Source organism: Trachypithecus francoisi, unplaced genomic scaffold, assembly GCF_009764315.1.
Source record: "Trachypithecus francoisi isolate TF-2019V2 unplaced genomic scaffold, Tfra_2.0 Lachesis_group8, whole genome shotgun sequence".
NCBI lineage: Eukaryota > Metazoa > Chordata > Mammalia > Primates > Cercopithecidae > Trachypithecus > Trachypithecus francoisi.
The window spans coordinates 36,581,234-36,598,145 of NW_022681473.1; the positions used below are offsets into that span (position 1 = coordinate 36,581,234).

At 36.3% G+C, this 16,912-nt stretch overlaps 1 protein-coding gene across 5 annotated transcripts in view; it reads right to left on the bottom strand.

Annotated features, from left to right (window-relative positions):
• The window catches only part of METTL15 (methyltransferase like 15), a 474,150-nt gene that overhangs the window by 221,031 nt on the left and 236,207 nt on the right, over positions 1–16,912 (bottom strand). The window contains exon 7 of one of the 5 annotated variants that reach the window (XM_033208104.1): positions 11,819–14,982. The exons of 3 other annotated variants lie outside the window; for them this stretch is intronic. In XM_033208104.1, the coding sequence (XP_033063995.1) occupies positions 14,537–14,982 (446 nt within the window). In that variant the 3' untranslated portion in view covers positions 11,819–14,536. Of the gene's footprint in view, positions 1–11,818; positions 14,983–16,912 lie in introns of those variants that run through there. One more of the 5 variants, XM_033208105.1, reaches the window with a different exon arrangement.

The following is a 16,912-nucleotide window of genomic DNA, read 5'->3' on the forward strand; positions in this document are numbered from 1 at the left end:
CTTAGTTTCTCAGCTGCCTCTTCTGAAACTCACAACTGGCAGCTACAAATGCTGATCTAACCTCTAGGTTTTTTCCTGCTCCAAGATCTTTTTCATTCCTTATTAGCTCTCTGATGCTTTCACCTAGACTTCTTATAAAAAATATTTTGTCCAGGGTTTCTAGTTGTTGTGAGATGGTTAACCTGAATTACTTTGTCATTACCACAATTGAAGTCCTGGTTTGTAATTTGATGTCAATTTTAACACCTTGATTCTTGCTGGTTTAATACCTACACTATAATAAAAAGTTTATTTTATTTAAATTTAGGAAGACCCCAAACTCTGTTTCTTCCATTATTGTCTTGATATCTCTCATCCACTCTTTGGATGATCATGGAGGGATTTCACAGTGTTACCCTCACTACATGCCCATTCCTAGGACTAACTACCTTGTAAACAATTCACATGAGTCATGGTCTGGCTATGGAATAGAGAGAAGATGATTCCATGAAAGAACTGGTGTTAGAGAGACAAACTGATTTTGGAGGATGCAATGGAATAAAACATTTTTATGGAAGGATAAACACTATCAAACCTTGTAGAGATCAGGTAGCTAAAGACGGTTATGAGGGTGTTGGGCCTAGAAACTAAAAGCCAACATTAACTATTAAGAGAACATTTCTACAAAGAATACCCTAGAATGAATTAAAAAGTAGACGAGGAGTTGGAGGTAGTGTAGATTATTGAAGAAATCAAGTTATGAAAGAAAACAGAAAATAGGTGGTATTTTGGTAAGAAAAACAGTCAATGGTTTGCTTTTAGCATGAGGCCCTTTCGAAAATCTTTGCAGACTGAGGGAAAGACACTAGCAAAGAAAGGCTTAAAGACTGCAGGCACAAGTAAAATTGACTGAACCAAGTCTTGGTGAAGACAGAAAAAAAAAAAAAAGGAAGTAAAAATAGCTTTCTGCTGAAACACAGGAGTACAAAGTAGGGATAAAGGAAGAGATTTATAAACGCCCAGATGAAGGTTAAGGGGGTGGGAATTAGAGGAATCCAGTTCGATAACATCTATTTCTGTGGTCTGTAAAAGGAAAGATCAGCTTTAAGTGTAAGTACAGGCATGTATTGCTTAATGATAGGAAATAAATTGAGACATGTGTCATTAGACAATATCGTTGTGTGAACAGTATATTTACATAAACCTAGATAATATAGTCTTCTACACACCTAGGCTAAATGGTATATAGCCTATACAAACCTGTACAGCATGTTCCTGTACTGATAATGTAGGCAACTGTAACAAAATTGTATTCATGTATCTAAACATATTAAAGATATAGTAAAAATACTAAAAATACTGTATAAAAGATAAAAAAAGGTGCACTTATTATGAATAGAGCTTGTGTGACTGGAAGTTGCTCTGAGTCAGTGAGTTGTGAATGTTAAGTCCTAGGACATTACTACACACTACTGTAGACTTTATAAACACTGTATATTTAGGTTACACTAAATATATTTTAAAAATATTTTTCTGGCTTGGTGTGGTGACTTGCACCTATAGTCCTAGCACTTGGGAGGCTAAGGTGGGAGGACTGCTTGATTGTTGATAAGGGTATGGGGCCTGGTAACTGCTTTACATGCATGTCTCAGTCCATTTTCATTCCTACACAAATTTTATTTATATAAAACTCAGGAGTTCAAGACTACAACAAGCTATGATCCCACCACTGCACTCCAGCCTGGGCATCACAGTGAGACTCTGTCTCTTAAAAAAAATTAAAACATAAAAAATTTTATTTCTTCAATAATAAACTACGTTAGCTTAAAGTAAGTTTTTTACTTTATAAACTTTACCTTTTTACTCTTTTGTAGTAACACTGAGCTTAACACCCAAACATGCTGTACAAAAACATTTTCTTTATATCCTTATTCTATAATATTTGTATTAATTTTTTAAATTTACTTTTAAAACTTTTTAGTTAAAAACTAAGCCACAGACACACACATTAGCCTAGATGTACACAGGGTCAGGATGACCAATTTTACTATCTTCTACCTCTGCATCTTGTCCCACTGGAAGGTGTTCAGGGGTAATAATGTACACAGAACTGTTATCTCCTATGGTAACAATGCCTTCTTCTGCAATACCTCCTGAAGGACCTGCCTGAGATTAACAGTAACTTTAAAAAAAAAAAATACATACAAGGAGTACACTCTAAAATATGATAAAATATAGTAAATACATAAAAAAGAAACATAGTCATTTATCACCAAGTATTATGTATTTTACTGACTGGCAATGCAGGTTAACAGCAGCATCATCATAAATATGTGACTATTACATTGCCCTGTGACATTACAATGGTTAAGATGTCACAAGGTGATAGGAATTTTTCAGCTCCATTATAATTTCATGGGGCCACCATTGTATATGTAGTGCATCGTTGACTAAAATGTTAAGTGGTGCATGAGTGTAATCCACCTACCTTTCACCAGTTATTTTCCCTTTAAGACCTGCAACACACACTTTTATTGGTCCTTTTTATTGGCCTCCTCTCACTGGCTTTAGAGTACAGAACTAGAAAACTTTTTCATAGTCCTGCAACAATCTTCCATCTAATATCTCACAAATCACTAATTTCCTTTTCCCCCTCAATATGTATTTTAGAGGATCTTACTATAAAGACTCTGTAGGTTGGCCACTTACTGATATGAAGATGTAGGAGGACAAATACTTTCTCTTACCTAAATGAATGCCAAATAACTTCAGCAGTTGGTTGCTCCTATCCCATTTTTTTCTTATAAATGGAAACTCCACAAGAGCAATGACTGTGTTTTATATACCCTGTCAAGGTGTAGCAAATACTGGGAGTGTTTAATAAATAATAAATAGGAGTGAAATTCCCAAATAATAAAACAGACTATAACCCTATCAATTGCTGCTAGTGATGCAGAGGCTGCACTTAAAACTACCAAGGAAAAAAGAAGAGATCCTTAACTATGATGTTCAGAAATGTAAGTTACATTTTGGCAAATCTTTTCCAGCAAAAGAATAGCACTATGTACTCACTGAGTGTTTACTATATGCCCAGAATTGTGCTAACTGCTTTACGTGCATGTCTCAGTCCATTTTTATTTCTACAAAGAATACCTAAGGCTGAGTAATTTATAAAGAAAAGAGATTTATTTCGCTCATGGTTTTCTAGGTCATACAAGAAGCATGGCACCATCAGCTCCTGGTGAGGGCTTCAGGGTGGATCCTCTTACGGCCAAAGGCAAAGGGGAGCTGGTGTGTAATCACAAGGCAAGAGAAGAAGTGAGAGAGAAGAGGGAGGAACCAGGTTCTTTTTAACAACCAGCTCTCTGGGAATTGATATAGCGAAAACAATTGTTACTATGAGGACGGCATTAAGTTATTCATGAAGGACTCTTTCCCATGACCCAGACATCTTTTATTAGGTCCCATATCTAACACTGGAGGTTAAATTTCAACATGAGATTTGGAGGGGTCAAATAAACCATCTCCAAAATACAGCAGTGCATTATCTCATTTCATTCTTACAAGTTTCAGTTCATATTTATCTTCTATTTGATTCACAGAAACATGAGAAAGTACCAATAATATCCACATCTTAAAATGAAACAAATGAGAATTCAAGAGATTAATTAGGATGTCCAAGTTCATACATTCAGCTATTATATGCAGATCCGAATTCAAACACTGTTTTCTGAGTCCCCAGTCAATAGTGTTATTCACAATACTATACACTCTTCTCAACTTAGCACCTATAAGACTTGAATAATAATACTTTTCCTTGTGAAATTATGAGGAATCATATCATTTGATGGTGTAATAATACAAATCTTCACCTGTGCAAGGCAGACAAGTATTATTGGCCAAAGCATAAAGATGGGGTTTAATGAACAGAAATAATTATTCAAGAATTAGAAATGGAGCATGTCCTCTTGCTTGATTTCAGCTTTGTAGTCTAACATTTGAGCAATGATATATTTGATAGGACAACTGCCAATGGTAGAAAACTTGTTCAGTATTTAAGGTAACATTACCAAAGAGACAATCTCCTGCTGTGAATATTGAAATATTAAATTTTCCTTACTTCGTTGCCTAATAATTTGGGCAGATTATAAGAGAAGGAAGTGAGGTGGTCAAAAAGTCAGTGAAAAGCTTTACAAACTATGACCATTGTATGTTGTGCAATTCTGCATTTTAAATGTTTTTTAAAATTTATGCTGTAACTAGACTTTAAAAAAATAATTTATATGTAAACTTTCTCTTAGCATTCCTGCAGATCATCCTGTGTTACCAAACATTAGCTGGAAAGAGTAGTTATAAACAGATAAAATTTGAGAAAATAATATAAAAATAGTTGTGTTTATTATACAACCCAGCATCTTTAGAATAGTGTTGATTTTTACAAACCATGCTTCAATTTACATCAAAAATATGACATTGTGGTTATGAGAAAAATATATCATTGATCAGTTTCAAATTTATATTTATCAAGCACCTCACAAAACTCTCTTTATGTTTAAATGCTTGTCCCTCTCTATTATAGAATGCTGCTACACAAAAATATCAATTAGAATACTGAAGCAGTTATGAAAACTAAATAGAAAAATAATTGCAATACAATAAATTTTATGAAATTTTAACCAGAAGCAATTTTTAATTTAGTTTTTAATCTATTAAAAAGATTCTAACATGTAAGGCTTAGTTTGTCATGGTATGTGCCAAAATTACCTAATATTTCTTTTTCCAGAGATAAATTGAAACATAATTAATGTCACCTCAAATATACATACCAATGTGAACAGAGAAGGAGAAGGGATGGTATATAAAATGAGGGAGAGTGGTTAGAAAGGTATTTTTTAAATTTCTTCCTAAATAGTTAGCTTCTAATATATGGTTGAGTATATACATATATTTTTCTCTTTTTTAGCTATTAAGTACCATTAAGAACTGTCCCATACTTTTTCAATGAGAGATTTCAAATGAAAGTAAAATTATTTTTTAAAAGTCTGCAGTACAGACTCATTATCTCTGCTTCTTAAAAACAAAAATTAGAAACAAACATTTTAAAAACCTCTGGTACGTAATACTCTGCAAAGACTAAAGAAAATACGATTTTCAAATATTTGCAAGTGAATTTTAAGAAATATTAGTTCATTTCAAAAATCTAATTAGGCATACTGTATTCTCTTATAAACTACTGCTTGCAGCACAACAAATAGTTTACTACAAATGAATTTAAACACAAATAATATATCATATACTACATGAAATAGAAAAGACATATAGATATAATTAGTGTATTTCAAGAACACCCCTACAAACTTCAAAGAACATAGTAATTAATAAACAATTTTAAAAATAAAATAAAAATAGGGATATTATCTAAAAACTGTAGTTGTTAAATTTTGTTTCTTAAATAATGAACTAAAAACTGTGAAGAACTGATGTACTACACAATGACATTGGTACTGTTAAAATGATTCATAGAAGGCAGTCAAGACAGAGATTCAGAACTATTTTATTAAAAAAGTAATGCGCAGGGGGCGGAGCAAGATGGCCCAATAGGAACAGCTCTAGTCTCCAACTCCCAGCGTGAGCGACACAGAAACCGGTGATTTCTGCATTTTCAACTGAGGTACTGGGGTCATCTCTCTAGGGAGTGCCGGACAATCGGTGCTGGTCAGCTGCTGCAGCCTGACCAGCGTGAGCTGAAGCAGGGCGAGGCATCGCCTCACCTGGAAGCGCAAGGGGGAAGGAAATCCGTTTTCCTAGCCAGGGGAACTGAGACACATAACACATGGAAAATTGGGTAACTCCCACCCCAATACTGCGCTTTAAGGAAACAGGCACACCAGGAGAATATATCCCACACCTGGCCGGGAGGGTCCCACGCCCACGGAGCCTCCCTCACTGCTAACACAGCCGTCTGCGGGCGATCTATCCGCAAGGCAGCAGCGAGGCTGGGGGAGGGGCGCCCGCCATTGCTGAGGCTTAAGTAGGTAAACAAAGCCACTGGGAAGCTCGAACTGGGTGGAGCTCACAGCAGCTCAAGGAAGCCTGCCTGTCTCTGTAGACTCTACCGCTGCGGACAGCGCACAGCTGCAGTCCATTAGGGGAAAGAGCGGGGGCCGGTGCAGACGTGAACGACTCTGTCTGACAGCTTTGGGGAGAGGCGTGGATCTCCTAACGCGGAGGTTGAGATCTGCGAACGGACAGACTGCCTGCTCAGGTGGGTCCCTGACCCCTGAGTAGCCTAGCTGGGAGACATCCCCCACTAGGGGCAGTCTGACACCCCACACCTCACAGGGTGGCGTCACCCCTGAGAGGAAACTTCCAAAGAAAGAATCAGACAGGTACACTCGCTGTTCAGCAATAATCTATCTTCGGCAACCTCTGCTGCTGATACCCAGGCAAACAGGGTCTGGAGTGGACCTCAAGCAATCTCCAACAGACCAACAGACAGTCCTTCTGACTGTCAGACGGAAAACTATCAAACAGGAAGGACACCTATACCAAAACCCCATCAGTACGTCACCATCATCAAAGACCAGAGACAGATAAAACCACAAAGATGGGAAAGAAGCAGGGCAGAAAAGCTGGAAATTCAAAAAAAAGAGCGCATCTCCCCCTGCAAAGGAGCGCAGCCCATCGCCAGCAACGGATCAAAGCTGGTCAGAGAATGACTTTGACGAGATGAGAGAAGAAGGCTTCAGTCCATCAAACCTCTCAGAGCTAAAGGAGGAATTACGAACCCAGCGCAAAGAAACTAAACATCTTGAAAAAAAAGTGGAAGAATTGACAGCTAGGCTAATTAATGCAGAGAAGATCATAAACGAAATGACAGAGATGAAAACCATGACACGAGAAATACGTGACAAATGCACAAGCTTCGGTAACCGACTCGATCAACTGGAAGAAAGAGTATCAGCGATTGAGGATCAAATTAATGAAATGAAGCGAGAAGAGAAACCAAAAGAAAAAAGAAGAAAAAGAAATGAACAAAGCCTGCAAGAAGTATGGGATTATGTAAAAAGACCAAATCTACGTCTGATTGGGGTGCCTGAAAGTGAGGGGGAAAATGGAACCAAGTTGGAAAACACTCTTCAGGATATCATCCAGGAGAACTTCCCCAACCTAGTAGGGCAGGCCAACATTCAAATTCAGGAAATACAGAGAACGCCACAAAGATACTCCTCCAGAAGAGCAACTCCAAGACACATAATTGCCAGATTCACCAAAGTTGAAATGAAGGAAAAAATCTTAAGGGCAGCCAGAGAGAAAGGTCGGGTTACCCACAAAGGGAAGCTCATCAGAATAACAGGAGACCTCTCGGCAGAAACTCTCCAAGCCAGAAGAGAGTGGGGGCCAATATTCAACGTTCTTAAAGAAAAGAATTTTCAACTGAGAATTTCATATCCAGCCAAACTAAGCTTCATCAGTGAAGGAGAAATAAAATCCTTTACAGATAAGCAAATGCTTAGAGATTTTGTCACCACCAGGCCTGCCTTACAAGAGACCCTGAAGGAAGCCCTAAACATGGAAAGGAACAACGGTACCAGCCATTGCAAAAACATGCCAAAATGTAAAGACCATCGAGGCTAGGAAGAAACTGCATCAACTAACGAGCAAAATAACCAGTTATATCATAATGACAGGATCAAGTTCACACATAACAATATTAACCTTAAATGTCAATGGACTAAATGCTCCAATTAAAAGACACAGACTGGCAAACTGGATAAAGAGTCAAGACCCATCAGTCTGCTGTATTCGGGAGACCCATCTCACATGCAGAGACATACATAGGCTCAAAATAAAGGGATGGAGGAAGATCTACCAAGCACATGGAGAACAAAAAAAAAGCAGGGGTTGCAATCCTAGTCTCTGATAAAACAGACTTTAAACCATCAAAGATCAAAAGAGACAAAGAAGGCCATTACATAATGGCAAAGGGATCAATTCAACAGGAAGAGCTAACTCTCCTAAATATATATGCACCCAATACAGGAGCACCCAGATTCATAAAGCAAGTCCTTAGAGACCTACAAAGAGACTTAGACTCCCATACAATAATAATGGGAGACTTCAACACTCCACTGTCAACATTACACAGATCAACAAGACAGAAAGTTAACAAGGATATCCAGGAATTGAACTCATCTCTGCACCAAGCGGACCTAATAGACATCTATAGAACTCTCCACCCCAAATCAACAGAATATACATTCTTCTCAGCACCACATCGCACTTATTCCAAATTGACCACATCATTGGAAGTAAAGCACTCCTCAGCAAATGTACAAGAACAGAAATTATAACAAACTGTCTCTCAGACCACAGTGCAATCAAACTAGAACTCAGGACTAAGAAACTCAATCAAAACCGCTCAACTACATGGAAACTGAACAATCTGCTCCTGAATGACTACTGGGTACATAACGAAATGAAAGCAGAAATAAAGATGTTCTTTGAAACCAATGAGAACAAAGATACAACATACCAGAATCTCTGGGACACATTTAAAGCAGTGTGTAGAGGGAAATTTATAGCACTAAATGCCCACAAGAGAAAGCAGGAGAGATCTAAAATTGACACTCTAACATCACAATTAAAAGAACTAGAGAGGCAAGAGCAAACACATTCAAAAGCTAGCAGAAGGCAAGAAATAGAACTAAGATCAGAGCAGAACTGAAGGAGATAGAGACACAAAAAACCCTCCAAAAAATCAATGAATCCAGGAGTTAGTTTTTTGAAAAGATAAACAAAATTGACAGACTGCTAGCTAGACTAATAAAGAAGAAAAGAGAGAGGAATCAAATAGACGCAATAAAAAATGATAAAGGGGATATCACCACCGACCCCACAGAAATACAAACAACCATCAGAGAATACTATAAATGCCTCTACGCAAATCAACTAGAAAATCTAGAAGAAATGGATAATTTCCTGGACACTTACACTTTCCAAGACTAACCAGGAAGAAGTTGAATCCCTGAATAGACCAATAGCAGGCTCTGAAATTGAGGCAACAATTAATAGCCTACCACCAAAAAAAGTCCAGGACCAGATGGATTCACAGCTGAATTCTACCAGAGGTACAAGGAGGAGCTGGTACCATTCCTTCTGAAACTATTTCAATCAATAGAAAAAGAGGGAATCCTCCCTAACTCTTTTTATGAGGCCAACATCATCCTGATACCAAAGCCTGGCAGACACAACAAAAAAAGAGAATTTTAGACCAATATCCCTGATGAACATCGATGCAAAAATTTCAATAAAATACTGGCAAACCGGATTCAGCAGCACATCAAAAAGCTTATCCACATGATCAAGTGGGCTTCATCCCTGGGATACAAGGTTGGTTCAACATTCGCAAATCAATAAACGTAATCCAGCATATAAACAGAACCAAAGACAAGAACCACATAATTATCTCAATAGATGCAGAAAAGGCTTTTGACAAAATTCAACAGCCTTTATGCTAAAAACGCTCAATAAATTTGGTATTGATGGAACGTACCTCAAAATAATAAGAGCTATTTATGACAAACACACAGCTAATATCATACTGAATGGGCAAAAACTGGAAAAATTCCCTTTGAAAACTGGCACAAGACAGGGATGCCCTCTCTCACCACTCCTATTCAACATAGTGTTGGAAGTTCTGGCTAGGGCAATCAGGCAAGAGAAAGAAATCAAGGGTATCCAGTTAGGAAAAGAAGAAGTCAAATTGTCCCTGTTTGCAGATGACATGATTGTATATTTAGAAAACCCCATCGTCTCAGCCCAAAATCTCCTTAAGCTGATAAGCAACTTCAGCAAAGTCTCAGGATACAAAATTAATGTGCAAAATCACAAGCATTCTTATACACCAGTAACAGACAAGCAGAGAGCCAAATCAGGAATGAACTTCCATTCACAATTGCTTCAAAGAGAATAAAATACCTAGGAATCCAGCTTACAAGGGATGTAAAGGACCTCTTCAAGGAGAACTACAAACCACTGCTCAGTGAAATCAAAGAGGACACAAACAAATGGAAGAACATACCATGCTCATGGATAGGAAGAATCAATATCGTGAAAATGGCCATATGCCCAAGGTTATTTATAGATTCAATGCCATCCCCATCAAGCTACCAATGACTTTCTTCACAGAATTGGAAAAAACTGCTTTAAAGTTCATATGGAACCAAAAAAGAGCCCGCATTGCCAAGACAATCCTAAGTCAAAAGGACAAAGCTGGAGGCGTCACGCTACCTGACTTCAAACTATACTACAAGGCTACAGTAACCAAAACAGCATGGTACTGGTACCACAACAGAGATATAGACCAATGGAACAGAACAGAGTCCTCAGAAATAATACCACACATCTACAGCCATCTGATCTTTGACAAACCTGAGAAAACAAGAAATGGGGAAAGGATTCCCTATTTAATAAATGGTGCTGGGAAAATTGGCTAGCCATAAGTAGAAAGCTGAAACTGGATCCTTTCCTTACCCTTATACGAAAATTAATTCAAGATGGATTAGAGACTTAAATGTTAGACCTAATACCATAAAAACCCTAGAAGAAAATCTAGGTAGTACCATTCAGGACATAGGCATGGGCAAGGACTTCATGTCTAAAACACCAAAAGCAACGGCAGCAAAAGCAAAAATTGACACATGGGATCTAATTAAACTAAAGAGCTTTTGCACAGCAAAGAAACTACCATCAGAGTGAACAGGCAACCTACAGAATGGGAGAAAATTTTTGCAACCTACTCATCTGACAAAGGGCTAATATCCAGAATCTACAAAGAACTCAAACAAATATACAAGAAAAAAACAAACAACCCCATCAAAAAGTGGGGAAAGGATATGAACAGACATTTCTCAAAAGAAGACATCCATACAGCCAACAGACACATGAAAAAATGCTCATCATCACGCCATCAGAGAAATGCAAATCAAAACCACAATGAGATACCATCTCACACCAGTTAGAATGGCAATCATTAAGAAGTCAGGAAACAACAGGTGTTGGAGAGGATGTGGAGAAATAGGAACACTTTTACACTGTTGGTGGGATTGTAAACTAGTTCAACCATTATGGAAAACAGTATGGCGATTCCTCAAGGATCTAGAACTAGATGTACCATATGACCCAGCCATCCCACTACTGGGTATATACCCAAAGGATTATAATTACTCTACTACAAAGACACATGCACACGTATGTTTATTGCGGCACTATTCACAATAGCAAAGACTTGGAATCAACCCAAATGTCCATCTGTGACAGACTGGATTAAGAAAATGTGGCACATATACACCATGGAATACTATGCAGCCATCAAAAAGGATGAGTTTGCGTCCTTTGTAGGGACATGGATGCAGCTGGAAACCATCATTCTTAGCAAACTATCACAAGAAGAGAAAACCAAACACCGCATGTTCTCACTCATAGGTGGGAACTGAACAATGAGATCACTTGGACTCGGGAAGGGGAACATCACACACTGGGGCCTATCATGGGGAGGGGGGAGGAGGGAGGGATTGCATTGGGGAGTTATACATGATATAAACGTCATGCACATGTACCCTAGAACTTAAAGTATAATAAAAAAACAAACAAACAAAGAAACAAAAAAAAAGTAATGCGCATTTATAGCAACGTTAGCTTTTATTTCTGTGTACTGTATGAACTTCCTAAAACCATTCTCCAAAGCTAACCATTTAAAACTCATTCATGTATTTTAGTATGTATCTGACAACAAAGACTAAGAAGCAGGCAAGAATTACTATAAAACACAGTCTAATTACAGAAAAGTTAATGTATATTTACGTGAAAACATTTTGAAACCAATTTTGTATTCATTAAAGGATTTTTTTATGCACATTATTCAATATTTTTTTCTGTCAGAGTATTAGCTTCCTAGGATTGCTATAACAAATTACCACAAACTGGGTTCCTTAAAAGAGCAGAAATATATTCTCTCACTGTTTTGGATACTAGAAGTGCAACATCATGTTAGTAGGGTTGGCAACTATTGGAACTTTGAGGGAGAGTCTATTTCACGCCTTTTTCCTATCTTCTGAGGGTTCCCACAATGTATCACTCCAATATCTGCCTCCAGCATCATGTGGCATTCTCCCCTGTGTCTCTATCTTCTCTTTCATTCTTTGTTTTTGTTTTTGTTTTTGGAGACAGAGTCTCGTTCCGTTGCTCAGAGCGGAGTGCAGTTATGTGACCTTGCAACCTCCACCTCCCGGGTTCCAGTGATTCTTGTGCCTCAGACTGCTGGGTAGCTGAGATTACAGGCACACACCACCACGCCTGGCTAATTACATTTTTAGTAGAGATGGGTTTTCGCCATGGTGGCCTGGCTGCTCTAGAACTCCTGAGCCTCAAGCAATTTGCCTGGCTTGGCCTCCCAAAGTGCTGGGATTACAGGCGTGAGCCACCATGCCCGACCTATCTTCTAAGGGACATGAGTCATGTTGGATTAAGGGCTTGCCCTGCTCCAATATGACCTCATCTTAGCTACTTGCAACCACAATCACAGTATTTCCAAATAAGGTCACATTCTGAGGCTCCAGGAAGTAGATGAATTTTGGGGATGACACTGTTAAACCCAGTACCTTCAGTTTCTATTTAACATAAAAAATAATTCTCATATTATACTGGATGAAAAAAATGACTTAAGAAATAGGTGAAAGATTGTTGAATATACAAATATGATCTTTTATTTTCCAATCACATACAGAGATAAGAATTTTTTGGGAATATGTCTCATTCACAAACATGTATTATATGCAAAGAGAAATTTATATATTGTTCAAGTAGGATTCAGGGAATTAACCTAGGTGCATTCTCTTGTTTCTCTTTCAACCATATTGTTCTCCAGACTTTTTTTCGAATTCTGATTTCCCTATAGGATTGTTCAGATTTAAATAAAGTCTCTAAAGCAGAAGTAGTAAACAAGCCTGGGTACTAAAGTTAAATATTACAGAGGTAGATAAAATAAGTCTGAGGAAAATTCATGTATTTAATTCTTAACTATTTTGCCTGTGCAGTTATGTTGATATTTCATTCACTTGGATTCACCAACCAAACATTTGTAACTATAGTGGAGAATCTTTTTTCTGTACTTGAAAAAAGTGCACTGAGGAAATTAATAGTATAAATATGATTTCAAGGATAACTATTTAAGAGAATATTTAATTATATGTATGGTTAATCAACATGCCCCCTTCCATACCCCATGTGCTCTTTGACTAATTATCTCCAACTCATCTTTCAGGTCACAATTCAAGTATCATGTTCTCATACCTCATTTCTGACAATGGATAAAATCCTTACTAGATGCTCTTACAGTACCATATATGACCTGTTTGTAGTATTTACCACTGTGTCCATTTTATATTGATTTTTGTGGTTATAACTAACATAATTTTCCTCTACTAAACTCTATAGGACATGTATTGTGAGCCATGTATATTGTACTTACCTTTGCTTTTCTAATGACAAGTTCAGTACTTGCTGAATTACTGAATAAATCAGAAGTACATATTACTATAAAAAGTTGACATGTGAATTATGAATCAATCTCATCAATTTGTTAAAGAATCTTCTACCAAGTACTCTTTTCTTGAATAAACTTATACCCTTATTACAGTTACAATATCTTTGTAATAACATTAAGGGAGCATTGATTTTACTATATTAAATAGATAGTTTTCTATTTCAAATAGACTTGGCTGAATTATTTTGATTGGCTCAATTAAAAAATACAAGATTGTAATAAGAGACTTTATTACTTACAAAAGGCATTGTGAGCTATTAAAATAAATACAATTGACATGAAATATAAGTTTTGTGAAACAATTCTTTGTAAGGATTTTACATGTTTACCTTGAGATACACAAACAAAATGGCCCATATCATATGGAAAAATCCCTTTAAAATAATAGACTAAAATTTGAAAGATGAAATTTTATCAGTATAACATGTATTTAAACTAATATTTTAAAATTTAAAATTTGTAAAAAGCGTACATTTGAGAAAGCTATAGTAATTATTCACAAGTAGGGACATTAAAATTCATTCCATAATCATCATTATTTGAGCCAGAGAAAGACTGATGCAAATTGGAATATCTAAATTCAAAATTTAGGACATGCAGATATGATTATAATATCTTTCTCTTTGGCAGCTTGAGTTTACATATTTAGATAAACCCAACTATTATTTTTTTTTAAATGTTCCTGGCCAGAGGAAGGATTGCATTTCAAGAATCCAATATGATGCAAAGATTAACACATTTTTCCAGTCTTGAGGTGCTGCTGCTCCCTGAGTGTAACTTTCTCTGTCATGTATTTCCTACAGTTTCTTTATGAGGAAAAAAAAAATGCTAAATGCTATCAATTTTCAGACTGTCCCACACTTAAACCTATATCAAGACATTCAGGAACACAACATGAGTAAAGATTAGAGAAATCGTGAGAAAAAATTTGAAGAATAAGATGATTGTAACTTATAATTTGATAGCTGCTCTAAGCTTGGCTGAGCGCCCTCTGGGATTATTTTGTACATCCTGATCTTGCGGACTAAGAACCTTCCTGTGTATGAATTCCCACATTAAAGGAGCTCTTCTCATAGAGACGTCTTCCGTGTTTTCGTGACCAGAACCCAACTGTGATGTTTTCATCACTTGCTGTCTAACACTTAGGTTAAATCTTTCTGTCATGCTTATTCCAAGCAAAAATCTTTTGACGATGCGATCCTCTAGTGAATGGAAGGAGAGGGCAACAAGACGACCACCAGGTCTCAGAAACTTCTGAGCTGTCTTCAGTCCTGTGTAGAGTTCATTGAGCTCATTGTTCACAAATATGCGAAGAGCCTGGAAAGTCTTGGTGGCAATATGGGTAGATCGCTGTAGTAAGTCTTTCCGTGCATAAATAGCAGAGGGAGGAAATGCACCTAGGAACACATTTTGTAAAGATAGGAAAAGAAGACCAGTAATATTAATATTTTTCACTGTAAATCTAATGAATTATGTAGTTGTGTGCATATTTAGTGAACTAAGTTTTCTTAGAAAATTGTGGTGGCATTTCATTCATACTTTCCCCTCTTATTCCCAAGCATTCTTCCAAGGTTTAAAACTATGTGGCAAAAAAAACCTTTCATAACTCATAAGGATAATTGGAATTTAATAAGGAGCACAGAAAGAGAAATGGTGGACACATATATAAAGAAATGATAACAAAATCCTTCTCAAATTTAGTGAAAAACATTAACTCAAAGATGGCTCAATGAATCACAAATACAATAAACAAAAAAAAGGCTGCACATAGGCACATCATAAAACTACTACAGCCAAAGATAACAACAAAAAAAATCATGCCAACAGAAAAGAAAATTCATTACATAAAGAAGAACAAAAATATTATTAACAGCTATGTTTTTATGAGCACACTGGAGGCCAGAAGATAGTGGAAAACATAAACAGCGTTGAGAAGAAAACTATTTACCATGAAGGCTAAGTCTACTAAGATATTTATTCAAAAAAAAAAAAAAATAAAGGTTCGAAGACATTTTAAAAGAAATAAAAAGTGAGACAATCCACTGTGAACAGGTCTGCATTAAAGACATTGAAAGGAAATATGTTAAGCTGAAATAAAATGAGGGCAGATGATCATTTGGATATACAGATGAGAATGAAGTGGTAAGGCCATAGGTGTAAAACATTTTTGAAATAAATTAAAGACTTATATAAACGGAAAACTACTGAATGTTCAAATATTGGAACACTTAACTACTGTATGTTCAAAGATTGGAAGATGGCAATACTACCCAAACTGATCTAAGATTCAACGTAATCCCTATCAGAATTCCAGCTGACTTCTTTGTACAAATTAATAAGCTGATTTTAAAATTCATACGAAATTACAAGGCATCCAGAACAGCCCAAATAATCTTGGAAAAAAAAGAATAAAGTAGCAGGACTTACATTTATGAATTTGAAAGCTTACTACAAAGCAATGATAAGGCAGTGTGGTACTGGCAAAGCAGTAGATATAGAGAAAAATAGAATGTAATTGAGAGTGAAGAAATAAACCCATACCTATACAGTCAACTAATTTTTGACAAGAGTGCCAAGACCGTTCAATTGGGAAAAGCCTTTTGAACAAACAATGCTGAGAAAATTGGATAGCCACATGTAAAAGAATGTAACTAGGCTCTTACATCACATACAAAAACAAACTCAAAATAGATCAAAGACCTAATTGTAAGTACAAACTATAAAAATCTTAGAATAAAACATAAGGCTAAATCTTCATGACTTTGAATGTTGCAAAAGATTCTTACATATGACACCAAAATTGTGAACAACAAAAGAAAAACATAGATAAATTGGACTTGATCAAAATTAAAAACCTTTCTCATTCAAATGACACCATCAAGAAATGAAAGACAAGTCAGAGAATGGGAAAATATTTGCAAATCATAAGTCTAATAAGGGACATATATCTAGAATACATAAAAGAAGTAAACTGCAGAATACATGTATATTATTTATATCATATTTTAAAACATGCATATCAAAATAGATACGTTCCATCTACTTCAATAATTGAGATAAGCAAAAATTATTTACTAATTTCTAAATAAACCCATAAATATAATTTTCCTTAAGCTTATAACCACTGGCACACAAACAAGATATTAAAGTATAATGTTCAATAGATTTATACAAAAATTTTTCCTTGATTTTGAACCATGTTCCTGTAGAGTATTATTCCGTAGAGAAGCAATGTTTCTAGTACAAATTTGTTCTTAATGAAGATCTCAGAAGATAACTGCAATCTTGGCATTTTAATCTCCTTAGCATGTTTCTTAAAGAAAAGTT